The sequence below is a fragment of the Ursus arctos genome, unplaced genomic scaffold (genome assembly GCF_023065955.2).
Source record: "Ursus arctos isolate Adak ecotype North America unplaced genomic scaffold, UrsArc2.0 scaffold_1, whole genome shotgun sequence".
NCBI classification, from domain to species: domain Eukaryota; kingdom Metazoa; phylum Chordata; class Mammalia; order Carnivora; family Ursidae; genus Ursus; species Ursus arctos.
In genome coordinates this window covers 19,159,484-19,186,515 of record NW_026622763.1, presented here as the reverse complement: position 1 = coordinate 19,186,515, position 27,032 = coordinate 19,159,484, and the positions used below count along the sequence as shown (strand labels likewise).

Here is a 27,032-nt window from a genome sequence, read left to right as displayed (position 1 = left end):
TGGTAAAAAGCTAGCGGATAGCAGTTAGAGCTATCAAGAAAGTAAGCAGTTAGCTAAATCATTGGAAAGAAAAAAAATCAATCAAGTCAGCTATTTGGAATGATAAGACAACAGTTTACCAGGATGTTTCAATTTTTACTTGATTTACTCATCGTTAAAGAACTATGAAAATTTTTGCCCAAAGTTGGACATTTTCTGCAAATATTGGAATGTTTTTAGGATGGGAGTGGGAATAAGATATACAGCATACTCCTTTTACTTAAAAATCTTGAAAAATTGTCTCTCTCTCATACATTTTGAAGTTATTATTGTCAGCTCCAAACTATGTGATTACTTTTATTTATTTGATGTCAACGTTTTTCTTCTCATATTGGTTTTTTTCAATAGATTTAACTAAATTATCTTTGATGTTGATTCTATTCTTCCTAGAGATCCTAAACTCTGTGATTTTAGTGGAAAATCAGCAATACATTATGTGTCACAAATACAAAGTTTTAGGAAACAGCAGTTACTGGACATTCTAATGAATTCTATGCCAAAACCAGGTAAATAGTCCAATTCCACTTTCAAAATTCCCCTTATTGAAAAGTCTTATTAGAAATCTTTCTTTTTCTACATGTATTTTATGGATTCATTTAAAGATATCAAGGCAACAACAATTTATTGAGCAGTGACTATATACAAGGCCCACGACTAGGTATTCTGGGGGATGCAAAGAAATCTAAGACATGGTCCAAACTCCTGAAAGTTCATTATGGTCAGGGACACATCATATAAGTCAGGAGAGAAAGAGCTTGTTGTGAGCTTGAAAGGGGAAAAGGGACATACCATGGTCCTTAAATGCTAGATAAGATTTGGAAGGAAGAGAGGGGCACCTGGGTAGCTCGGTTGGTTGAGCGTCCAACTCTTGGTTTCTGCCCAGGTTCTGATCTCATGGGCTGTGGGATCGAACCCCACCTCAGGGTACTTGCTTGGTGGGGAGTCTGCTTGAAAGATTCTCTCCCCCTTCCCCTGCTTGCTTGCAATCTCTCTCTCTCTCTCTCTGTCTCTCTCTAAAAATAAATAATAAATTCTTAAAAAAAGATTTGGAAGGAAGAGAAAAAGAGACAAGGTTTAATATAGGTGGGAAGAAAGAGTCTGAGCAAAGACATAGAAGAATTCACAGAACTTAGTGATGGAAAGCCAACGGAGACAAAAGTCAAGAGAGTTCAATCAATATGATTCCAAAGTTTCAGCCCTGGGAAGGGGGGAGATGGAAAGACAATCAACAAAAGAGAAGACCACTCTGGTTTGGTGAGAATATCGAAGGTAATGGGTTCTAAAGCATTGCATTTGTTGGAACCTTGGGACTTTCAAGTAGCGATGCTCTGTAGGACAGGGCTGTGGGAGGGGATGAGTTGGTATGTTTGTTTGGGAGTTCACTACAAAAAGGAGATTATGAGGATCTGGAAGTGGGTAAGATCGCTGGAGGATTGCAAGGGGCTGAGCTGAGGAGGCATACCCACAGTTAGAGAGTGGTGTGCACATAGGGACACAGGGCAGTGAGACAGAGACGAGGGAACTGGGAGAGAGTTGCAAGAAGTAAGGAATGGGAAAATGCCAACTTGAAAGGAGGTTGCAAAGCAGATATGGTAAGGAAGTGTGAATTTTCAATGACAGAATAGAGGCAGAAGACAATTTCAAGGAGTAAGAAATGGAGGATCTGAGTAGAGATAAACCATGTGCAATTTTGTGTCAGTTACAAAATAAATGGAAGAGCCACTGGAAGAGGAAGAAGTTTTCATTGAAGAGTCTGCCCTTATTTGAAGAAGTCACGATAGCAGGAAGGGGATGCATATGGGAGCACAGTCCCTCAGAAACTAACCAGGAGTTCACCGTTTGGTGTTCAGAACTCTGCCAATTCAATGTGGCTTCAAGTGCTAGACAGAAAATATGCCTGGCCTTGGTAACCATAGAATAAATGTAATTTCCAAGCCCCTTGTTAAGGGTTTCACTTGGCAACTTTGCCTAACATTTGTTTTTTAAATAAACAAAAACCCATCCATTCTGTGGACTCTTGTCCTCACATCCTTTCCTGTGAAAATCATTGCCTGAAGCTTCATCAGGATCCCAGACCATGATTTTAGGAAAATCTTTGACAAAATGGAACTGATTTTAGAACCAAGAGCTGGATCTTCCTATGAAATTGATGGAGATGAGTCTTATCAAAACACATTATTCTGTTTCTTTTGGCAGAAAGACATGCTGAATCATTGCTTGACATTTGTCATGATACAAACTCTTCTCCAACTGATATGATGACAGTTTCTACAAACCAAAATATAATCTTGCAAAGCAGCAGCAGCAGTGAGGTAAGATGTTCTCTTTAAAGAACCTAATAAAAAATGGATAACCTACTCCATCTACAACTTCATTTGTCTTGCTTGAATATTTTATAACAATCATATATTACAATATATTTTAATGTAATCACAAAGTAATTGAAAGCACAATTAATAAGACGGTGTTCCACTAATTAGTCAACTCGGAGTCTTATACATTGTGTATGTACATAACACCACAGAATATTGAACCCATACTAAATAATAAAATATAGCTTGTGTTCATGTGTGTTAAGGTAGAAAAAGAGAATACCATGAATCTGATCAGGTCAAATCCATCAGCGGTTACCACAAAGAAGGTGCCTCTTCTTGGCCCCAGTCACCACCATCCTCCGCCATGATGCATGACTCCCCAAAAAGTCCCTCACAGTACAGTAACAGTACTAGTAACAAACAGTGCAATCCATAGAAAACTGTGGGCTGATAAACAATAAATACAACAAACTGGTAACAGTGGTTGCCTACAGGGAGAGAACTGGAGATGAACTTTGCACTGTGTATTCATTTGTACCTTTTCTTTTTTTTTTTTTTAAAGGTTTTATTTATTTATTTGACAGAGAGAGAGACACAGCGAGAGAGGGAACACAAGCAGGGGGAGTGGGAGAGGAAGAAGCAGGCTCCCAATGGAGCAGGGAGCCTGATGTGGGGCTCGATCCCAAAACCCTGGGATCACGCCCTGAGCTGAAGGCAGACACTTAACAACTGAGCCACCCAGCCACCCCTCATTTGTACCTTTTCAATTTTTATAAAAAAAAAATTGCTGCACTACATATTGTTGGTAAGAAAAAAATATGGCCAGAAATTGTTTATTTTTAAAAGTTAATGAGGTGGGTGCCTGGGTGGCTCAGTGGGTTAAACGTCTGCCTACAGCTCAGGTCATGATCCCAGGGTCCTGGGATGGAGGCCCATGTTGGGCTTCCTGCTCAGTGGGGAGTTTGCTTCTCCCTCTTCCCCCCACCCCTGCTTGTTCTCATTCTCTCAAATAAATAAATAAAATCTTTAAAAAAAACCTTTCTTGTTTTGAAATAATTATAGAATCATGGGAACTTATAAAAATAGTACAAAGACGTCCCTTCCCCCAATGGGAACTATTATCATAACTATAGCAGATTGTCAAAACTGGGAAGTTGACATTGACACATTACAATTAACTAAACCACAGACTTTGCTTGGATTTCACTAGAATTTGCATACATTCCTTTTCCTTTCTTTCTCTGTTTGTGTGTGTCTGAGTATACAATTCTGTGACTTTTTTTTTTAAGATTTTATTTATTTGTTTGTTTCTGAGAGAAAGGCCCCATGCTGAGCGGGGAGCCCCCTGGAGGCTGATTCCATGACCCTGAGACCATGATCCTAGGCGAAACCAAGACTCGGTCACCCAACCAACTGAACCACCCAAGTACCCCTGGTTCTGTGACATTTCATTCCCTGAATCACCAGAATCAAAATATGAAATTGTCACCACAAGGGAATCCCTCTCTTCCCTCTTTATAACCACACCTTCCTCTCTTCCCTAACCCCTGGCAGCCACTGATCTGTACTCCAGCTCCATAATTTTGTCGTTTTGAGAATGTCATATAAATGGAATTACTATACATAAAAACTTTTGAGACTGGCTTTTTCTACTCAGCATAATGCTCCTGATATAGATCCAGGTTGTATATATGGTGACTAACATAATATAATAAAAAATATTATTATAAAAAACAAGTTGTATTAAGTTTCTTCACATTGCTAAGTAGTATTCTATGGCACAGTTTACTCAACCATTCACCTGTTGAGAGACATTTATGTTGTTTCCAGTTTGGGGCTATTAAATATAAAGCAACTATGAGCAATTGTGTATAGATTTCTGTATAAACATACCTTTTCATTTCTCTAGGATACATGTTCAGAAATCCATTTATTGGGTCATATGGTAAATATCTGTGTAACTTTTTACAAAACTGTCAGTTTTCCAGAGTGGTTCTATCATTTTATATTCCCACCAGCAACGAATGAGACATCCAGTTTCTCTGTATCCTGACCAGCATTTAGCACTATCAGTATTTTTTATTTTAACCTTCTTAGTAGATGCGTGGCTGTATCGCATTGTGGTTTTAATTTGCATTTCCCTAATGACTAATGTTGAACATTTTTCATGGGTTTATTATTCCCCATCAGCATAAATTGTTTGAACTTTTATCCATTTTCTGATTGGATTGTTTGTTTTCTTACTGTTGGTTTAGAGAATTCCTTATATATTCTGGATATGTGATTTGCAAATATTTTCTACTAGTCAATAGGAAGAACTGGCTTGTCACTTTCACCTTTGTAACATGGCTTTCATCGAACGAAAGTTTTTCATTTTGATGATAACCAATTTATCTATTTTTTATGGGTCTTAATTCTCATGTTGTGTCTAAGAATTCTTTTACTTGATCTGGGTCCTGGTTACACAAGTGTGTTCAGCTTATAAAAATTTATGAATCTATGTACTTTTCTGAATGTACACTACACTTATACTGAAAAGTAATGGCAAGGGGAGGGATACGCTTTCAAATATCTGAGAAAAGAATTGTTTTCAACTTAGGAGTCTATATCCAGACAACTATAAATCAAGTATTAGAGTTGAAGAAAGACATTTTTCAGGCATACTAACACTCAAGCATTTTACTTCTCAAATACTTTTTAAGGAAGCTACTATGAGCCCTATTAAATTAAGGGAATAGAGGGGCACCTGGCTGGCTCAGTCAGTAGAGCATGACTCTTGAAATCGGGATTGTAAGCTCAAGCCCCATGTTGGGTGTAGAGATTACCTAAAAAATAATAATAATAATAATAATAAAATCTTAAAACAAAATAAGGGAATAGATAAAAAGAAAGAAGGAAAATTGGACTCATGATTGAGGCGATCTGAAATCTAACACAAGAGAGAGAATCATAGGTATAATGGAGAAGGTAAGTTCCAGGTTGTCAGCCACGTATCAAGTCAAGGGAACAAAAAGCTGAGATAATTTGGGGGGAGGGAGGGGAGAAAAGCAGGATAATGGAGATTTCCAGGAAATGAATGGAACTAATATATTATCTGATATATTTAAAGTGGAGAAACCACTGGAGGTTGGGAATATTTAGGCATTAAAAAATAGATAAGAAAATGAGTAAAATGAAACAAAAATTAAAATGGGGTGTAAGAATATGAAATTGTCTACTATAATAAAAAGTCAGTAGGTAATATTTCGTTTTCATGACTCAGGAGATAGCAGAACAATTGTATTATTGAGACATATGGAAGAAAATACCAAAAGAAACAATTAAAAGGCTGGAAGTGGTTACTTCAGAGGGAAAAGGTGGGGAAGGAAACTGATGACCTTTTCATTAAAAGTTTTTTACCATTATTTTTTTTTAAAGATTTTATTTATTCGACAGAGATGGAGACAGCCAGCGAGAGAGGGAACACAAGCAGGGGGAGTGGGAGAGGAAGAAGCAGGCTCATAGCAGAGGAGCCTGATGTGGGGCTCGATCCCATAATGCCAGGATCACGCCCTGAGCCCAAGGCAGACGCTTAACCGCTGTGCCACCCAGGCTCCCCTTTTACCATTATTTGACTTTTTAAAAATATGCAAGTTTGATAAACATTGAAATTAAATTAAAATTAAAATATAGAAATGGTTGGGGGTGCCTGGCTGGCTCAGTTGATAGAGCATGCAACTCCTGATGTTGGGGTCGTAAGTTCGAGCCCCACATTGGGTGTAGAGATTACTTAAAAATAAAATTTTAGGGGCTCCTGGATGGCTCAGTTGGTTAAGCATCTGCTTTCAGCTCAGGTCATGGTCTTGGAATCCAGCCCCACACCGGGCTCCCTGCTCAGGAGGGAGTCTTCTTCTCCCTCTCCCTCTGCTCCTCCCCCTGCTTGTGCTCTCTCTCTCTCACTCACTCTCTCTCAAATAAGTAAATAAAATCTTTTTAAAAATCTTTAAAAATATATGCATAGAGATGGTTAAATCAGGATTCCTTTGGGGCATGGGATGGGATGAGGTAGAATGGAAATATTTATTTTTTAATACTATTATTACTATTTTTTAATATTAAAAAACAGCATAGGGGTGTCTGGCTGGCTTAGTTGGTAGAGCATGTGACTCTTGATCTCGGGGTTGTGAGTTCAAGCCCCGCACTGGGTGTACTTAAAATCTTAAAAAAATAAAAAACAGCATATTGAATACTATTTGAATATTTTCCTTTGTGCATTTATAGCTTTTTAAAAAAAGATTTATTTATTTATTTGACAGAGAGAGAGGGAGAGAGCACAAGCAGGGGGAGCATCAGGCAGAGGGGGAGGGAGAAGCAGTCTCCCCGCTGAGCAGGGAGCCCAACGTGGGCTCAATCCCAGGACCCTGAGATCATGACCTGAGCCGAAGGCAGACGCTTCAGCCACTGAGCCACTCAGGTGCCCCCATTTATAACTTTTTAAAACAGGTTAAAAACCAAAAACCAACCGAAGTTGCTTTAGTATATTGGTTCTCCACTGGGGGGGGGGGGGAATCTTGCATTTGGCAGCATTTGGAGACATTTTTGGTGTCGCAACTGGGGTGGAGGTGCAACTGGCACCGGTGGGTAGAGGCGGGCGATGCTAGAGTGCACAGGACAGCACCCACCATGGCGGGTTATCCAGCCCCAAATGTCAGTAATGGTGAGGCTGAGCAACCCCGCCCAGCAGGACGCTTTGTCACAACATTGAAGGTTGTCTTCGTTTTGGTTACTAATATTACATAGTAATTGAAATAAAATACTAGAGACCAATCTTTAAAGCGACGATCATGCATTAGAAACTGATTTAGAAAACACATTTACTTTTCATTTTTTATGGTATGTGTAAGTAATTTTCTTCTGTAAAAGGACAAACATCCCTTTAAAGCAGTACATTTTTTCCACGCAATTTAAAAACATTTTTTGAGCCTTCACTCTATATTTTTCTTATTATGATTGAAATAACTTTGAACTCATTTCTGAGGGAGAAATAGACTCTGACTATTGAACTTGCCTTTTCTCTCTCGTGCTTTCTCTAGGATTTAAATGGTAAAATCCAAGGTCATCCTTCACTTCTTTTCTCTGAATGAAAGCTTGCTTTTCTTTGGCTGTCTGCAATAGGTTTTTCTAGCTTACGAATATAGACAGCTGCCTTGCTTATGGAATTGCCCCCTGAGAGACTTTACAGCCTCTCCCAATCTCCTTTCATCTAAGGAGAATCTTCCTTCCCAATTTAATTACGTGTGATTTCTCTGCCTCTTTTCTCTTCTATATGTTTGGGATTCTGTTGTTTGCAGATTAGAATTCTATACTCTTTTTCTAGTGTATCGTTATCTCCTGCATCATTGTCAGTGGTTTATGAAATCCATTTATGTTGGGGATGTGCTATTCTAATATTTTCTCTCCTTCACTCATGACTGAGTGTCATTAGTTCAGTTGTCCTCCTTGTGGCACCCAAGAACATCAAAGTCTTTCATATTTAGCGTTCTAAAGGAAATTAGAAAATTCGGAACTGTTCTGTTTTAGAGTCTTCATTTCCTGATAACCTTCAAAGTATATGTTATTCCATACATCCTTTTTGTGTATGTGTGATGTTCATGGTTTTTCAGTTTATTCTAAGGAAGAAATTGTTGTCAGGTACTTACAGGTATCACATATCTTTTATTTTTTTTCTCATGCAAAACTTACAAATTGGGTTTTGGTATCCTTTCTCTTAATTTTGCTTACGGTTATCGGTTCTTTTCTTTCTGGTCCTTTTTTTTTTTTTTAAGATTTTATTTATTTATTTGAGAGAGAGAGAAAGAGCATGAGCAGGGAGAAGGGGCGGGGGGCAGGAGAGAAGGACAAGCAGACTCCCTGCTGAGCATGGAGCCCAACAGGACTCAATCCCGGGACCCTGGGATCATGACCTGAGCCAAAGGCAGACACTTAACTGACTGAGCCACCCAGGTGCCTTCTGGTTCTTTTTTGAGATTCTTTATTTCAAATGTTTCACGGTAGCAGGAAAGCAGAGGGGTTAAGAGCTCTGGAACCAGACTTCAGAGTCTGAGTCTGATTCCTGGCTCTGCAATTGGCTAGTTACATGACCTTGATTAACCTCTCTGGGCCTGTGTGTAAAAAGAAAACAATAGCTCTTACCTTTGAGTTGGTGTGAGGATTAAATTAGCTAATATGTGTAAATGGCATAGAGGAGTGTCTGGCACTGTATATGTAAATGCTCATCATCATCATGGATTTTTGTAGGTAGGTGTGCACGCACCTGCATCTGATCGCAGCTCATTAATCCACAAAGACACCTGATGTGAGAACCGGTTGTGTATTAAGACTTCCATATGAGGGCTGCTGTTTTCCAAAGTTTAGAAGAAAAATGTCACCGAATCACTGTAATTATATGAAATCATAAAAATATATTTTGAGGTCTCATAGAGTGTTCCAGACTAAGGATCCAAGCAAAAACTATATATATGAAGGAAAAATTCAGTGGTCAATAAACATGTGAAACTATCTCTAAACTTTTTTACTAATCAAATTAGGTACATTCAAAAACAATAAGATGACCAATTCCGTATATTACATCACTAAAAATGAAAAGTGATGATAATTGATAAGGGCGAAGATGTGGTAAAACACCCTCATGCTCTGCTGGTAGAGTGTAAGTAGTAAGTGTAAACTTTACTTCTGATGTAATGTGCGGGGGCGCCTGGCTGGCTCAGTTAGTTGAGCGTCTGCCTTCGGCACAGGTCATGATCCCAGGGTCCTGGAATCTAGCCCTGAGTTGGGCTCCCTGCTCAGCCGGGAGTCTGCTTCTCCCTCTCCCTCTGCCTGCTGCTCTGCCTACTTGTGCTCTCTCTCTCTCTCTCTCTGTGTCAAATAAATAAATAAAATCTTTTAAAAATTTAAAAAATAAAGTAATGTGTGTAAAACAACTTAAAGATGCTCATACTCTTTGGATCAATAATTCCATATCTAGAAATTTACTCTAAAGAAATAATACAAAATTAGGCTCTTCATTGCAAGGATGTTTGCAGCACTATGTGTAATAACGAAGAGTTAAAAACTGCCTAATAAGCATTATGGGCTTATATTGTAAGACTCATGGGGTTAACTAAACATTGTTATGACCCTCTGATAGATATTTGTTGAGGGAAAGAATTTACAATTACACTAAAATAACGTTTACTTAGTAAAATGCTATGTAATTTGTACTTGTCTTCAGTGAAAAAGCTGGATAAAACAATGTATGATGCAACTGTATTTTTAAATACTTAGGAAAAAGAGTAAGGAAATAATATTTCCATGTTAATAATGTTTGCTTTTTATTTATAGGATGATAGGAGATTTTTTTTCTTCTGCATTTTTAAAGATGCTCTTTTGTATTTCTATATATTAAAAAGAGTCCCCTGCTCCCCTTTGTAATTGGATGGGAAGGAGAAGAAATTCGCCACATAGTGGTAGAATTTTTGAAATGCAGAGATCAAGCAGTGAAATTCACAACAGTCTAGTATCGGGGTGAATCAGCCCACATCTCTTATTTGCCATTGACAACCGCGGTGGTCTGAAACAGGGTACCTAACCTTTGCCAGGAGATAGAAAATGCTTTAAAAAGCAGGTACTGCTGAGTAATAGGTATGACTACGAAGTTATTACGATTGAATACCTAAAACATTTTAATGGCAGTGTAAATAAAGGATTTTACTTTAAGTATTTTCTGTGATAATTAAAATGAACAAAGTGGGAAAGATTCCCAAGCTCGATTGGGAATGAATGAATGACATATCAGAGGCTTTGTGATAGACTGCTCACCTGTGTGACGGGCATCCGCGCTTAGGGCAAAGACTTTTTATCCAACAGTTCCATATATAGGTGGCTCACCCACATAATAGAAGCCAGAGAGCTAATTGTAACTTCTGGGTTAGGAGGGGATATTTTAACTACTACTTGCATCAATCACTGTTCTAGACATTAAATAGGGCAAAACCACCGGCAGCAACAATTTCTAAGGAAGGAACCAATCGACAACAATGAATTCTAATAAGAAAACACTTCTCATTTAGAGAGTTAGGATTACTTTTCATAAATCAAGCTGGTTTTCAACCATGGTTCTTAGCATAATGATTACTTTCTACAAGGTAGAAAGGAAGTTTTTCCTTCCTTGAGAGGTTGCATGCCGTGATTAGATCAGAAAGCTGTCATAGTGAAAACTTTAATCAGCTTTGCTGCCTCCTTTCAGTCTAGAGTTATATCTGTAGCTTCCATATGGGGCAGGGATTTCCATCCTCACCAACTGTAAATGATGCCCCAGGGAGGCATTATGGAAAAGATCATGTTCCTTTGGGGCTGTTCACTGCTGTGGCCAAAGGATTCTTTCTAGTTACCCACCCAGATGGAATTTGTGGCGGTTTAGCAGCCTGGATGCTGACACAATAAAAAGTATAAGATATTGAATTTCTACATGTCTATGTGATTTCAGCTTTGATCTTCATTTTCGATTATGCAATTAATCATGTCTACGTCTGTCTGAGCCTGGTGCTCCAGGAGGAGATACTTTTCCCATTATTTTAGTCCTAAGTTCTTTCTCCAATTTAAAAGGAATCCACAGTGTATAACTGTAGCTTAGAAAAATCACCACTCATTCTGTCAACAAAGTAGTACATTGAATAACTGAGTTGCTATTTCATGATATTGCAGGAGTTTGACCAAGACGAGGACTGCAGTCATTCCATATTGGTTAGTGAAGGAGGAGATCCAAGTCGTGATGGACAAGGTTGGCAACCCAGGACAGAAGGTATCTGGCTTCTGTCCTTGATGCGTTCACAAAGATAACACTGATTATTTGGCTCCCCCCACCCCCCGCCACCCCAATTTCAGTAGTGCTTGGTAGAGAACTTTGAAGACACAGAAAAGCACAAAGGTCAAGAAAACCCGGTCACAGTTCTGCCCTTTGGTCCTTACCTCAATCAGAGTCTTGGCCACTTGCCAGCTAAAATGGCCATCTCTCTTATGTCTCTCTCTTGACTCACCCCACTCCAGCTCAGCCAGCCATTCTCTTCCCCTTTCCCTTTTGTCTGATAATATCTCTCCCCCCATTTCTTTCCCCTCAGAATCTTCCATCAATTCCAGGGACCTGTTCTCTTCCAGAACCAAGCATTTCTCCATCAGCTGTTATCCCAGAGCTTCTCTCTTCAGGAGAAGATGGGGGACCGAACAAGGCACTAAAGCCCCAAGTCTCAGTCTTTTATTCCGTGAGGACATAAGTCTGGAATTTTCCAGAACAACACCCATTCTAAATATGTTATCCTATCATATCCACGAGTGCCTTTGCATTTAACAGACCACAAGGTATTTGCAGATTCTCACTTCAGAAAATAGTCTCCACAGTGATCACAAGGATCTGTCATCTACTCACCTATACATTTCTTCAATTAAATGTTTATTCACACTGCTCCAGTTTCTCTTTGGCAATTTTCTGGCTTCTATTTCTAACTCTACAGGGAGGCTGTCCCCTTGGATTCTTTCCTCTGCAACCCTGTGAACCTCCCCAAACACTGCAGTGCCGGCCCAACCGCTACCTCCTTTGTCTCCCTTATGCGATGCTGCCCTCTCCTGGGCAGCTCCTGCCTCTCTCAAACTCACTTGGAATCTCCTTTCTCCAGGCTGAGGGCGGAGAATAATTTAGTAACATTTGAAATCATTAACACCATGAAACCTGAAAAACCTCATCAAAATTAAAGAATCCTGGCCCTCTTCCAAACACCCCTTGTGATCTAACTTTGGCTTTCGAACACTTCAAAGCAGAGTTCTCAGAACAATAGTGTCCCAAGTACATTCCAAGAGGTTAAATAACGTGTTTATTCTACTCAATTTGGAGATGACCTGCCATTTGAGGTGCAACTAATTCTTCTAAAATAATTTGGAATTTTTATAATCTTAAAATATATAGAATTTTCTTCATATAGGAGCCATAGCACATATGTAGCAGCTCCACTAAGCTCTTGCTTAAAAATTGAGCTTTTATAAGGGGTTCCAAATTTGAAAGAAGCAATTTTGTTTCTGATGAATTTTCTTCTCATAGTTGGTAGTCTTTACTAGTTACTCTTTTAATTCACAAGTCTGAAATAAAAACTTTTCGGGCACTACTGTGCACTGTATTCATCTTAAGAATCAATAAATCTCTTTAACCCCCATTTATGTGTTTCTAGCGTATTTGAAGCTGTTGATGTTTCAATGCTTGAACACTTTATACAGACTTTATGCATATGCCATAGGAATATCTATCCTGTTGTAGATATACACAGTTCACCATTTAGTTTATCTCTGTTCACTGTATTCCATTCAAAAGACAGCATCACTAAAGTATATATATAAACACCCACAGACTTTCACAGCTAAAGATTCCTCCAGCATGTGTTGGCTTCATTATAGGATTTTATAGATGGTAATTTATAAAATACAAGTTATGGCCCCCCCTTAAAAAATCCCTCATCTTTTCCCTTAGTATAAAAATCTTCTTGCATTCGTCCATCAACTATGTTCTTGGAACAATTATCAGATGCAAACCTTGAAGACTACGTTGAGCATGTAAAATTACTCTTTTCATAAATGGAACAAGAACTTATTTCCTAAAATTACTGGGCTTAAATTTTTTTAACACAGTGTGTATCCTTCAGGATTTTTAGTTGTAGATAACAGAATCTACCTTAGTTGAGGTAGAAATGAAGTTTTTAAAATATTAGAAAGCTCACGGACTGTTGAAAAGACAAAGGAGAAGAACAGACTCTAGGTTTGATTGTCAGGAGGAATTCTGGTACCCACATCTCAAAACTGGCTACTCACCCTCATATCACACTGCTCTGCCATGGCCAGGAAGTTGCTCTGATATCAATCTTGGAAATTCATTCACCTGCTGACAAGCACATCAGGAAAAACGATGACCGCATCTTTTTTCATGTAATTCACATGAATCTCTCTCCCAAGTGGGCTTTCTGAACTCTGGTGGCAAACGACACTGGAAAATGTAGTTTAAAAAAAATCTGTGTTGAGATTCACAATTTAGGAAATTATAAAAATGTGGAGAGGGTGTCAAAATAGTTTGAACTTTGATGCCCATCAGTTTAAACAGAACAAGCAGAAAACACAGGAAAGAAAGACATTTCTGGAGACAATTTTTCATCACTGAATGAATTAGACTGGGCCAATTTTCAGTTTTCATTTTAATAATGGCTGAACATTAGCTATTTAATGATCATTTCCCCACTTTGAATATCATTTTCACCTCTTTTGCGAAATTACGTTTCTGGCTATATTTAAATGTTGCCTCTTAGTTTCTCTCTACTGTAACATTTTCTGGTGGGGTTCCTTTCCCTCTTCTTAAGTGAGAAGCAACTGTTTTACTTCTACATGTGACAGTGCCTCATCTTCTCTGGCCCACTGGGCAGGTTCAGAGGATCCCACGACCATTCACGCTATTCCAGAGACAAAACAGAGAACATTCATCTGTTACCAGCTAATCAGAGTCAGCAGGTTCTATAATCCCTCCCCACCCCCACTGAGGACCAACAGTTAGGATGGGGCCATTAGCTTTTAACAATTTCCACAAAGGCAGGTATTTCTTTTTTATTTATTTTTTATTATGTTATGTTAGTCGCCATACAGTACACCCTTAGTTTTTGATGTATTGTTCCATGATTCATTACTTGATTATAACACCCGTGCTCCATGCAATACGGGCCCTCCTTAATACCCATCACCGGCCTATCCCAATTCCCCACCCCCTCTCCTCTGAAGCCCTCAGTTTGTTTCCCGGAGTCCATAGTCTCTCGTGGTTCATTTCCCCTTCTGTTTACCCCCCTTCATTCTTCCCTTCCTTCTCCTACCGATCTCCCTGCTATTTCTTATGTTCCATAAATGAGTGAAACCATATAATTGTCTTTTTCTGCTTGACTTATTTCACTTAACATAATCTCCTCCAGTCCCATCCATGTTGCTGCAAATGCTGAGTAATCGTTCTTTCTGATGGCTGAGTAATATTCCATTATATATATGGACCACATCGTCTTTATCCAGTCATCTGTTGAAGGGCATCTCGGCTCCTTCCACAATTTTGCTAGTGTGGACAATGCTGCTACGAACATTGGGGTGCATATGGCCCTTCTCCTCACTATGTCCCTATCTTTGGGGTAAATACCCAGTAGTGCAATTGCTGGGTTGTAGGGTAGCTCAATTTTTAACTTTTTAAGGGACCTCCACACTGTTTTCCAAAGTGGCTGTACCAACTTGCATTCCCACCAACAGTGTAAGAGGGTTCCCCTTTCTCCACATCCTCTCCAACATTTGTTGTTTCCTGCCTTGTCAGTTTTTGCCATTCTAACTGGCGTAAGGTGATATCTCAATGTGGTTTTGATTTGAATTTCCCTGATGGCTAATGATTTTCAATATTTTTTCATGTGTCTGTTAGCCATTTGTTGTCTTCATTTGAAAAATGTCTGTTCATATCTTCTGCCCATTTTTTGATTTGATTGTTTGTTTCTCATGTATTGAGTTTGAGAAGTTCTTTGTAGATCTTGGATACCAGTCTTTTATCTGTAGCATCATTTGCAAATATCTTCTCCCATTCCGTGGGCTGCCTCTTAGTTTTTTTGACTGTTTCCTTGGCTGTGCAGAAGCTTTTTATCTTGATGAAGTCCCACAAGTTCATTTTATCTTTTGTTTCTCTTGCCTTTGGAGATGTGTCATGAAAGAAGTTGTTGTGGCCGATGTCAAAGAGGTTACAGCCTATGTTCTCCTCTAGAATTTTGATGGATTCCTGTCTCATATGGAGGTCTTTCATCCATTTGGAGTTTATCCTCGTGTATGGTGTGAGAGAGTGGTCAAGTTTCATTCTTTTGCATGTAGCTGTCCAATTTTCCCAGCACCATTTATTGAAAAGACTGTCTTTCCACTGGATGTTTTTTCCTGCTTTGTCAAATATTAGTTGCCCATAGAGTCGAGGGTCCATTTCTGGACTCTCTATTCTGTTCCATTGGTCTATATGTCTGTTTTTGTGCCAGTACCATGCTGTCTTGGTGATCACAGCTTTGTAGTATTGCTTGAAATCACGCAACGTGATGCCCCCAGCTTCGTTTTTCCTTTTCAACATTTCCTTGGCGATTTGGAGTCTTTTCAGGTTCCACGCAAATTTAAGGGCTGTTTTTTCCAGCTTTTTGGAAACTGTCATTGATATTTTGATCAGGATGGCATTGAACGTGTAGATTGCTTTGGTAGCATAGACATTTTAACTATGTTTATTCTTCCGATCCATGAGCATGGAATGTTTTTCCATCTTTTTGTGTCTTCTTCAATGTCTTTCAACAGTGATCTGTAGTTTTTAATATAGATCCTTTACCTCTCTGGTTAAGTTAATTCCGAGATATTGTATGATTTTTGGTGCTATTGTAAATGGAATGGATTCCCTAATTTCTCTTTCTTCAGTCTCATTGTTCATGTATAGAAATGCAACTGATTTCTGAGCATTGATTTTATATCCTGCCACATTGCTGAATTGTTTTATAAGTTCTAGTAATTTGGGGGTGGAGTCTTTTGGGTTTTCTATATAGAGTATCATGTCATCTGTGAAGAGAGAACAGTTTGACTTCTCCTTTGCCAATTTGGATACCTTTCATCCCTTTTTGTTGTCTGATTGCTGTTGCAAGGACTTCTAGTACTATGTTGAATAATAATGGTGAGAGTGGGCATCCTTGTCGTGTTCCTGATCTTAAGGGAAAGGCTTTCAGCTTTTCCCCATTGAGAATGATATTCACTGTAGGCTTTTCATAGATGGTTTTTATCAAGTTGAGGAATGTACCCTCTATCCCTACACTCTGAAGGGTCTTAATCAGGAAAGGATGCTGTATTTTGTCAAATGCTTTTTCTGCATCAGTTGAAAGATCATATGGGTCTTGACTCTTTTCTTGTTGATATGATCTATCACACTGATCGATTTGCGAATGTTGAACCACTCTTGCGTCCCAGGGATGAATCCCACTTGGTCGTGATGAATAATCCTTTTAATGTACTGTTGGATTCTATTAGCTAGGATCTTGTTGAGAAATTTGCATCCATATTCAACAGGAACATTGGTCTGTAATTCTCCTTTTTGATGGGGTCTTTCCCTGGTTTGGGGATCAAGGTAATACTGGTCTCATAGAATGAGTTTTGTAGTTTTCCTTCTGTTTCTATTTTTTGAAACAGCTTTAGGAGAATAGGTATTATTTCCTCTTTGAAAGTTTGGTAGAATTCCCTGGGGAATCCGTCTGGCCCTGGACTCTAGTTTTTGGGGAGTTTTTGATCACTGCTTCAATCTCTTCATAATTAATCGGTCTGTTTAGATAATCTATTTCTTCCTGTTTCAGACTTGGTAGTTTATAGGTTTCTAGGAAGGCATCCATTTCTTCCAGGTTGTTTAATTTATTGGCATATAGTTGTTGATAATAGTTTCTAATGATCGTTTCTATTTCCTTGATGCTAGTCGTGATCTCTCCTCTTTCATTCATAATTTTATGAATTTGGGTCCTTTCTCTATTCTTTTGAATAAGTCTGGCCAGTGGCTTATTGATCTTATTTATTCTTTCAAAGAACCAGCTTCTAGTTCTGTTGATCTGCTCTACTGTGCTCCTGGTTTCTAATTCATTGATCTCTGCTCTCATCTTGATCAACTGCCTTCTCGTGAGTGGGTTAGGCCTGTTCTTCTGTTCCAGCTCCAGCTTCTTGAGGTGAGAATATAAAAACTGCATTTTAGATTTTTCTATTCTTTTGAGTGAGGCTTGGATGACTATGTATTCTCCCCTTAGGACTGCCTTTGCAGTGTCCCATAGGTTTTGGACTGACGTGTTTTCATTCTCATTGGTTTCCATAAATTGCTTAAGCTCATCCTTAATTCCCTGGTTTACCCAATCATTCTTAAGCAGGATTATTCTTAGTTTCCAAGTGTTTGAGTTTCTTCCAAATTTCTCCTTGTGATTGAGTTCCAGTTTCAGAGCACTGTGGTCTGAGAATATGCAGGGAATAATCTCAGTCTTTTGGTATCGGTTGAGACCTGTTTCGTGACCCAGTATATGGTCTATTCTGGAGAAAGTTCCGTGTGCATTCGAAAAGAATGAGTAGTCTGTTGTTCTGGGGTGTAGTGTTCTGTATATATCTATGAGGTCCATCTGGTTCAGTATGTCATTCAAAGCTCTTGTTTCTTTGTTGATTTTCTGCTTAGGTGATCTGTCTATTGCTGAGAGCGGAGTGTTGAGGTCCCCTACTATTAACGTATTATTGTCTATATGTCTCTTTATTCTGGTTAAGAGTTGGCTTGTGTATCTAGCTGCTCCCCTGTTGGGGGCATAGATATTTATAATTGTCATATCCACTTGTTGGATACATCCTTTAAGAATAATATAGTGTCCTTCTGTATCTCTAACTACCATCTTTAGTTTAAAATCTAATCTGTCTAATATAAGAATTGCTACCCCAGCTTTCTTTTGAGGTCCATTGGCATGAAAAAATGGTTTTCCATCCCTTTACTTTCAGTCTGGATGTATCTTTAGGTTCAAAATGAGTCTCTTGTTAATATGGATGGGTCATGTCTTTTTAGCCAATCTGCAACCCTGTGGCATTTATGGGAGCATTTAGGCCATTTACATTGAGAGTGATTATTGAAAGATATGATTTTAATGATGTCATGTTGTCTGTGAAGTCTGTTTCTGTAGCTTGTAAATTTCTGTTCTGTATCACTCTTGGGGTCTTTTTACTTTTATAGAACCCCCCTTAATATTTTTGTAGGGCTGGCTTGGTGGTCTCATATTCTTTCAGTTTCTGCCGGTCTTGGAAGGTCCTTTTCTCTCCATCAATTCTGAATGACAGCCTTGCTGGATAAAGGATCCTTGGCTGCATGTTCTTCTCACTTAGTGCTCTGAATATGTCTTGCCAGCTTTTTCTGGCTTGCCAGGTCTCTGCAGACAGGTCTGACGTTATTCTGATGTTCCTCCCTCTGTAGGTGAGGATTCTCTTTCCCCTGGCCGCTTTCAAGATTGTATCCTTGGACCTAATATTTGCGAACTGTACTATTATGTGACATGGAGTTGGTCTCTTCTCATTGATCTTGGGAGGGGTCCTCTCTGCTTCTTCAACATGAATGCTTGTTTGCTTTGCCAGATTAGGGAAGTTCTCAGCTACAATTTGTTCAAGCATCTCTTCTAGACCTCTCTCTTTCCCCACCCCCTCAGGGATGCTGATGATTCTGACATGGAGCATTTCATTGAGTCAGTAATCTCCTGTAATCTACATTCTTGAGACTGGATTTTTTTGAGCCAAGCTCCCATTTTTTTCCTTCTTTTCAATCATCCCATCTTCCAATTCACTAATTCATTCTTCTGCTTCATTTACCCTGGCCGTCAGAGCATCCAGTTTAGACTGCATTTGATTCATAGCATTCTTAATTTCTGCCAGATTCGCTCTCATTTCCACCCTTAGAGATTCTATATTCTGGTTAATATTTCTGTTAATATTTTTTTCAAGCCTACACATCATCTTTACCATTGTTACTCTGAACTCCATTTCTGACAATTTGGTTATATCCATATCCATTAGTTCTGTGGCAGAGGCCACAGTCTCTGTACCTTTTCTTTGTTGGGGGGTATTTCTCCTCCTCGTCATTCTGATGAGGAGAGGTTGTGGGGATGCACAGAGCCCAAATTATTGACCAGGACCCAAGCAATGTGCACTTGTTTTATAAGGACCTTTGGATGTGGGCTTCTTGATTTTTCAGCCTGCCTTCTGTGGGAGGGACCTGCCGCACTGATATTCAGGCAACCCTGTTTGGATAGAGTTGCCCTGTCCCCTGCGAGGGGGGATGGGGATGGGCACACTGAGAGCCGGTATTTCCGGGCTTTTGTTCTCTGGCGGCTTTCCCTGGCGGTTTGCTGTGCCTCTTCTGAGAGTCAGAGCAGCAGTGGCTGTATCCTAGCCTCTGTCTCAGAACAGAGAGATCGCAGTCTGCTCTCCACTGAGCTCTCTTGGCCTCTTTAACGCTGTTTCTGTTGGTGCTGCTAAAAACCCCACAGCGTCCCGGGTTGTGTGCCCCGCAGCCACTCTCCCAGTCCTCGCTCCCAGGGCCTGCACGTCTGTGTCCTTTGTGCTTCTAACACCGCCAGCCGCCCCTGGTTCCCACACGCGCATGCTTCTGAGCTCTCTGTTTCAGTGTGGTTCGAGTGTGCGCTCTGGAGTTCCGGTTTTCAGTCAGGTCTCGCACGTGCTCCCGAGTTCCCAGTTTCAGTCCGGTTGGAGTGTGCGCTCCAGAGCTCTGGTTTTCAGTCTGGATGCGCGTGCGCTCCTGAGCTCCCAGTTTCAGTCTGGTTCGAGGGAGCGCTCTGGAGCTCCAGTTTTCAGTCTGGTCCCACGCGCATTCCTGGGCTCACGGTCCCAGTCTGCTTTCTGGTGGCTACTGGTCCGCGAGTCCAGCCCGCTCCCCAGTGCAGGTGGCTACCGCTTCCCGGCGCCCGAGCAAGGCAGCTCCCTCCCCCTGCCGTTTATCTTCCGATACCTGTGCGCGGTTTCACGGCTCCCCGCTTCGTACCTCAATACTCAGTGATGGAGATGTTCATTTGTAGAGATCCGGATGTATCTTCCCGCATCTCAGGCTGATTTTTTGGGTGTTCAGGATGGTCTGGTAGATATCCAGCTCGACTCAGGGGACCAGCTGAAAAAAGGTCCCCTACTCCTCCGCCATCTTTTTTCTTCTCCAAGGCAGGTATTTCTTATACTTGGTTATTCTTTGTTCCTTGGTTTGAAAAAAGAAATCAACCAATGAACAAACTAGTGAACACATTACATTTGCTTAAAAACATTCTGGGTTTATGAGTTCTCAATAACTGTAAAGTAGAGTCATTCTTACGAACATGTTCGCATGAATACAGCGAAGTACTAACTGCACTCAGCCTTTGTATAGAATATCCTTTTCACTGATGGTTTAGTTATTAGGAATGTATGCGGTATGGTTTTTCTCACTTTAACATGTCAGCTAGGTTTTTGCACTCAGAGATGTTGACAAAAATGTTATGAAAGACATCCATCTTCCTTTCAAATATGAGAGTGGCCTGAGCATGTCATATAACCTCGTGGTTGTGTTTCCTTGTCTAGAACATGAAGGGCTTGGATTAGATGAGCTCTAAGTTCCTTCTAGCTCTGTAATTCCAAGCCTCTCATTTTATGCTGATAGTGTGGTGGTAGGATCTTTGAAAAATGTTTAAGAATATATTGACCACCCCAGGGAAACCTCATTTTTAGAGACGTGTTCCTTGCTATTTTATTAGAAAATATGCGGTCATGTCATCATATTTGGAAAACATGGGGAAAACCGAAGGTAGGTCATTAATGAATTTTCCCAAGGTCACCCATGAAGAGCAGAGGAGAGATGTAGGTCCTGATCTGTCTGATTCATACCCCCTTTGATCTTCTCTGCTCTACTTCTTTCCTACCATTCCATCAGTGGGGCTGATTGAAACCATAGCTCCTCTAGGCAAGGGAGACTCACTAAGTGGCCCTGAGAAATACAGAGAGAGAATTGAACACTGTGACAAACACTGGATTGTTCTAGAAGGATACACCTCACTGTTCCCACAACACCGTTTGTACACCTCTATCACAGTGTTTAACTTGATACACTCTTTGCTTTCTTATTTGCTGTCTTTACTAAGGTCACAGTTGCACCTTGTTTATTTCTGTGTCTTGAGCACAAAGAGTTAGGTTTGGCATATACTTAATAAAAGTTTGTTGAATGGAAAAACACGAACAGATGAACAAGCCTTAAAGTAACATGGTTCACACTAGTTTAACATAAATTTAACATGTTCTATTGTAAGCAAGCATTGATTCTACAAGTTGGAACTTTCTTTCTTAAAGGTTTTACTGGGAATCATTCTGTGGAATCAGACAGGAGTTGACCAAAATTCATATACATGCAAGTTCCCATGGGGTAACATAAAAGATCATTTAAAGTTCACAATGGTGGTGTGAAGTAGATGTCGTTAGCTGCGCTTTACAGAGGAAGTCTTGTTTTCTCCATCCAGGGAGAACGCATTGCTCATCACAAAACTTTATTTTGTACCTGGAAAGTTTTGTTACACACTTTGCTCAGGTATCTGTCAGTCTTTTGTATGTCTTCTTTGGAGAAATGTCTGTCTGTTCATGTCTTCTGCCCATTTTTTAATTGGATTATTTGCTTTTTGGTGTTGAGTTGTATACATTCTTTGTATATTTTGGATACTAACTCTTTTTCAGATATGTCATTTGCAAATACTTTCTCTCATTCACTAGGTGGTCTTTTAATTCTGTTGATTGTTTCCTTTGCTATTCGGAAGCTTTTTGTTTTGGTACAGTCTCAATAGTTAATTTTTGCATTTGTTTCTTTTGCCTCAGGAGACAGATCTAGAGAAATGTTGCTATGGCCAATGTCAGAGATATTACCACCTGTGCTCCCTCCTATGGTTTTTTTATGGTTTCAGGTTTCACATTTAGGTCCTTAATCCATTTTGAGTTTATTTTTGTGTATGGTGTAAGAAAGTCGTCCAGTTTCATTCTTTTGCATGTAGCTGTCGAGTTTTCTCAACACCATTTGTTGAAGAAACTGTCTTTTTTCCCATTGCACATTCTTGCCTCCTTTTTCATAAATTAATTGACCCTATAATTGTGGGTTTATTTCTGGGTTTTCTGTTCTACTCCACATTCTGGAATTATTAAAAACAGATTAGCTAAATAACCAGAAATAAAATACTCAGTTCCCAGTTGCCACTGAAATTCATTACTTTCTTCTTTTTATTATTGTCATGTGTTTCTATAGGTGTTGAGATTATTGTTACTTTTCCAAGAGATGTCAGTTATTCCCAAGAAATGAGCCAAGAAGATTTACAAGAAAACAAGTAAGGAATATTCTTTGAAAGGTTAGACTGAAATTTAAGTACGAAGTGATACTTGTGTGGTAGCCCCCATTTTAGTAATTTACCCTCCAAAAAACACTCTAAAGCAGGGATCATAATAGATATTATTGTGGCAGTAGCAGGATAATACATATTTTAGGCTTTATGGGTCATACGGTTTCTATTGCAATGATTCAGCTCTGTGATGGTAGCTTCAATGTAGTCACAGACAATATGAAAACAAATAGGTATGGCTGTGATCCAATAAAATCGCAGAAACAGACTGAAGGCTGGATTTGGCCCCTAGGGCAGAGTTTGCTGACCCTACAGTGGAGCTACTTAATATGTGATTCTGTGGTCCTTCTGTTACCAATCCATGATGAAGTCAGGACAGAACGTGAAGATGTAAACATTTAAAAGGTTGTATTATAATTTGACCAAGTAATTTTAGGTTCACTGATCTGATCATGAAAAAACTGGGGTTTATTTTCATGGTTTTGATTTTTTGTTTTATTCTTCTAGTAATTCACTTTTATTATGAAAGTGCTACAAAAGTTTCATTCCACAATGGATTGGAAAATTTAAAAACCGGTCCTTTACCAAAGATAGTTCCAGAAGTCCTGAGCTGGCTAATGCCTTTAGAAAAGGAAAATAGTGCATCCCTTATGCCTTCACTTTGCTCCTCTGATTTCTCTGCTCAAGCAAATAGAGACTGGGGAAACTAAACTCTGGGGTGCAGAAGGCAGATGATGTGGGGGTGAGTTGGAGGGTAAAGAGGTTTTGCCCTTTCAAGAATACAGCTCTTCCACTCAGCAGCACCACTTGGAAATATTCTCCAACTTTTCTGGTGATGTCAGGCTGGACTGAGATGTAGAGATCCAGAAGACACAGGGAATGAGTTTTGAATGAAACTGTGTCCTCCTCCCTTTTAGTCAGATAACCCCAGTGCATCGAGAATGGGCACGAGCCCGTGCTGTTTCTCTCCCAAATGAAATTGAGATGGAGGACTTCCGGACAAAGACGTTCACCATGGGGCCTTTACTTCTGAAGAAAGAGGAAAGTTCCAAGGAGCTCTGTGATGAGAATGTGGGCTTTTTGTTGTCAAGACCTTGCTTAGAACCAAACATCTCCACATCTGTAGCCAGAGAAGATGTTCCTCACTTTCTGAAGGGGCAGCAAAGAAAATCTGAAGGTGAGTTCATTTAATTACAGTGATCCCTTTATTCTTCTGCCAACACATATCTATCTATCTATTATCTATCTATCTATCTATCTATCTATCTATCTATCTATCTATCATCTATCATCTATCTATCTATCATCTATCCATTTATCTATCTCTATCTATTATCTATCTATCTATCTATCTATCTATCATCTATCATCTATCTATCTATCATCTATCCATTTATCTATCTCTATCTATTATCTATCTATCTATCTATCTATCTATCATCTATCATCTATCTATCTATCATCTATCCATTTATCTATCTCTATCTATTATCTATCTATCTATCATCTATCATCTATCTATCTATCATCTATCCATTTATCTATCTCTATCTATTATCTATCTATCTATCTATCTATCTATCTATCTATCTATCTATCATCTATCATCTATCTATCATCTATCCATTTATCTATCTCTATTATCTATCTATCTATCTATCATCTATCATCTATCTATCTATCATCTATCCATTTATCTATCTCTATCTATTATCTATCTATCTATCTATCATCTATCATCTATCTATCATCTATCCATTTATCTATCTCTATCTATTATCTATCTATCTATCTATCTATCTATCATCTATCATCTATCTATCTATCTATCTATCTATCTATCATCTATCTATCATCTATCCATTTATCTATCTCTATCTATTATCTATCTATCTATCTATCTATCTATCTATCTATCTATCTATCTATCATCTTTTTCTTGAATGTTTGAAAAATCTTTACCGTGAACTCATATTTAGTTGATGTTTACCTGTGGGAATCTCGGGGGCTTACACGGAGGATGCCTTCCTCCAAGATTTGAGTTTGCTACTCTCTTTAGCCCAAGACTTATTTACCAGATAGCAGCACCGTGCCAGCATTTTCCCTTAGGGCAATGCTGTCTTTGATACTTGCTTGCCACTGTCCTCACTAAGTTGGCCTAAACCTCCGGGGACGAACCTATAGTCCAACAAGATGCATTTATTGGCTTATTGCAATAAGAGGGATCGCATAGCAGAGAAACTCTTAGGGTAGCGTTTTTAGTAGGGTGCATTTCCAGTAGCTTCCTGAGAAAATGTGCATAAATTATATTAATGATAGTTTTTCATTGTCTCTGTTTCTTTTGAACTCTGTTCTTTTCATTTGTTTTATTCTCTGTATTTTCACATTAGAGGCTTTTCTCACGTGTCCATTGTTCCTCGGCTATCTACTTGTATTTCTTGGCACTAAAAAATGTTGTGTGCTCCAGGGAGTGTGTTGAATGGGCAGAGAGAGAGAGATCTACATGGGTGAGTGAAGGATTCCCCAAGTATCAGTGTGCACAGATGGGCTTTTCTCTCGGTCAGTTTTTCCTAGACAGGGATAAGCCAAGTCCCTGACTATGGGTTAAAAGGCTGGGACTCACCTGTCAGTGTGCAGGCTTTCACTTCATCCTTTTATTTTCACTTCAGCACCGTTTCTGCTCTCAGCTATACCTAGCTCCTTAGTATCTTTGTCCCAAACTCTCTGGAAAGTAATCTTCCAGCCATCTGCCAGGAACAGAGAAGAGCAACTCCTGATGAGTGGGGCAGGACAGGGAATCTGGAAACTACTTCTTCCACAGACTTACAAGTAACCCCTTGTTTCATCCTCACCTTCAGACGTACCTGGTATCTTCAACTCCTGCTCCTTTCTGGAGTTCTTATTTCTTATTGCGTTCTCTCCCTGCAGGCACTGAGCAGAACACAGACGGCTGACAACCAATTATTATTCATCCACAAAGTTCTCCTTATCTAAAATTTGTTGACTTTGCTCATCTGCTGTCTTGTCCTCTGGGCTTTTGCTGTTGCTGCTGCTCTTGTTTACTCCTTTTTCATTTTCTTTACTATCATTTTAGTGAGGTTTGTGAAATGGAGAAAAGCTGGCACATTTCATCTTTTAACTGGAATTCTATACACATTGTAAAAGGCTTTCAACATATCTTGCCAAAGTACCTACCAGCAAGATCTCACCTCTACATTCTCACCAGAAATGTTTGAGTGTTTTTCTACCTCACGTCATGCCTTCCCAACACTGGATAATATTTATCCAAATATTTATAATAGGTTTGGAAAGGTTTTTTTCTTTTTAAATCAGGAGGTTATATATATGCACCCAATTATACATTATATTCAGTTATATTTCTGGTATTAACTTGTAGCATCTTCTCAACAGGGAAACCTCAACTTCTAGAATATGACCTCTCAGAGGGCAAGGATTTTGTCTTTGTTTTTCACAACTATATTGCCATCTTCTGGGATGGTATCAGACATTCATCAGGCACTCAATAAGTATTTGTTGAATAAATGCATAAAGATTATGGGGGTGGTTTTGCTAGCTGTGGCTAAGGGGAATGCTCAAACCCCTCCTTTTGGTATTCTCTTCTTAGGTACCATTTTTCACCTGCTAAAGTCTTCTTTACCTGTGTTACATCTAAGTGAGGTTTGTTTATAAGTCAAATTTCAAAATGGCAGCCTGTGGCTAAAATTGACTTGCAATATATTTTGTTTGACCTTCAAAGCACTAAAAAAAGAGGGGTGGGAAGGAAATTTCACATAAAGTCTCCAGCTCTCTGGCTTCTCTTGACAAGTGGAGAATCTAGCAGTATTAGATTATCCATCTGGAATGGACAACATCACTTGGAACTGTGGAATGGATGTCTTTTTAGTTGGGGCACATAATTTCAGCTCACTACTGTCCCAATCTATCCCACTTCATCCATGTATGTGACCTGCTTTGACCCTGGACACATGGGAACTTTTGGCTTCAACTTCAAGCTGTGGTGGTGGGTGGAGCTTTAGGGGCCATTCTGACTTTTTGGTAAAAGGACAACAACTAGGTCTACACTACCTAGTAAATCCCATCTATGATCTATCCATGTTTAAGTTGAAACAACTGTCTCCTATCATACATGAACATTTATTTTCACATTTCTGTATGGTCCAGGCTTTATGAACAAAAAGCAGTAGGAAACTGGGTTAAAAGATATTGAATGATAAACATGTCTTGGAAATTGGAGTTAGAATACTGCTCCAGAGAGATTCAGACATTTCTTTCCTCGGGAGCGGTTTGCTTACATTCTAGGATAATAAAACCCAGAGATACATTTCGCCTTTCTCCTGGAGACATTGCTTACATTTCATAGTAAAGGTCTCTTGGGAGAGAAAGATGGGTCGAAGTACCAATCACTCTGAGTCTCATAATTTCAGGGTTCATTTTTGCGGTACTTCCCCAGAGGTGCTCACTGTGTTGCCCTGTGGGGAATTGGGGTGTGGGAACCTGGTGCTGTGATGCTTTGTGAGTAACGAATACTCTGTTCTCTGATCCAGAAAGCTTGTATTTCCTACCAGAATATAAATATAAACATAAATATAAGTATAATTATGAGTATGAATGTAAATATACAAATATAAACATGTATAAAAATGTTATATGTATATCTATATAATATACATTTACAGTT

At 39.2% G+C, this 27,032-nt stretch overlaps 1 protein-coding gene across 5 annotated transcripts in view; it reads left to right on the top strand.

The window, feature by feature from the left end:
• The first annotated feature begins 523 nt into the window (after window positions 1-523).
• Window positions 524-27,032, top strand: part of MAP3K19 (mitogen-activated protein kinase kinase kinase 19) — a 47,808-nt gene continuing 21,299 nt past the window's right edge. For 4 of the 5 annotated variants that reach the window (XM_026510035.3, XM_026510034.3, XM_026510033.3 and 1 more), the window contains exons 1-5: window positions 524-545; window positions 2,236-2,351; window positions 11,076-11,172; window positions 22,243-22,321; window positions 23,251-23,510. In XM_026510035.3, the coding sequence (XP_026365820.2) occupies window positions 524-545; window positions 2,236-2,351; window positions 11,076-11,172; window positions 22,243-22,321; window positions 23,251-23,510 (574 nt within the window). The remainder of the gene's footprint in view (window positions 546-2,235; window positions 2,352-11,075; window positions 11,173-22,242; window positions 22,322-23,250; window positions 23,511-27,032) is intronic. The other variant, XM_026510032.3, reaches the window with a different exon arrangement.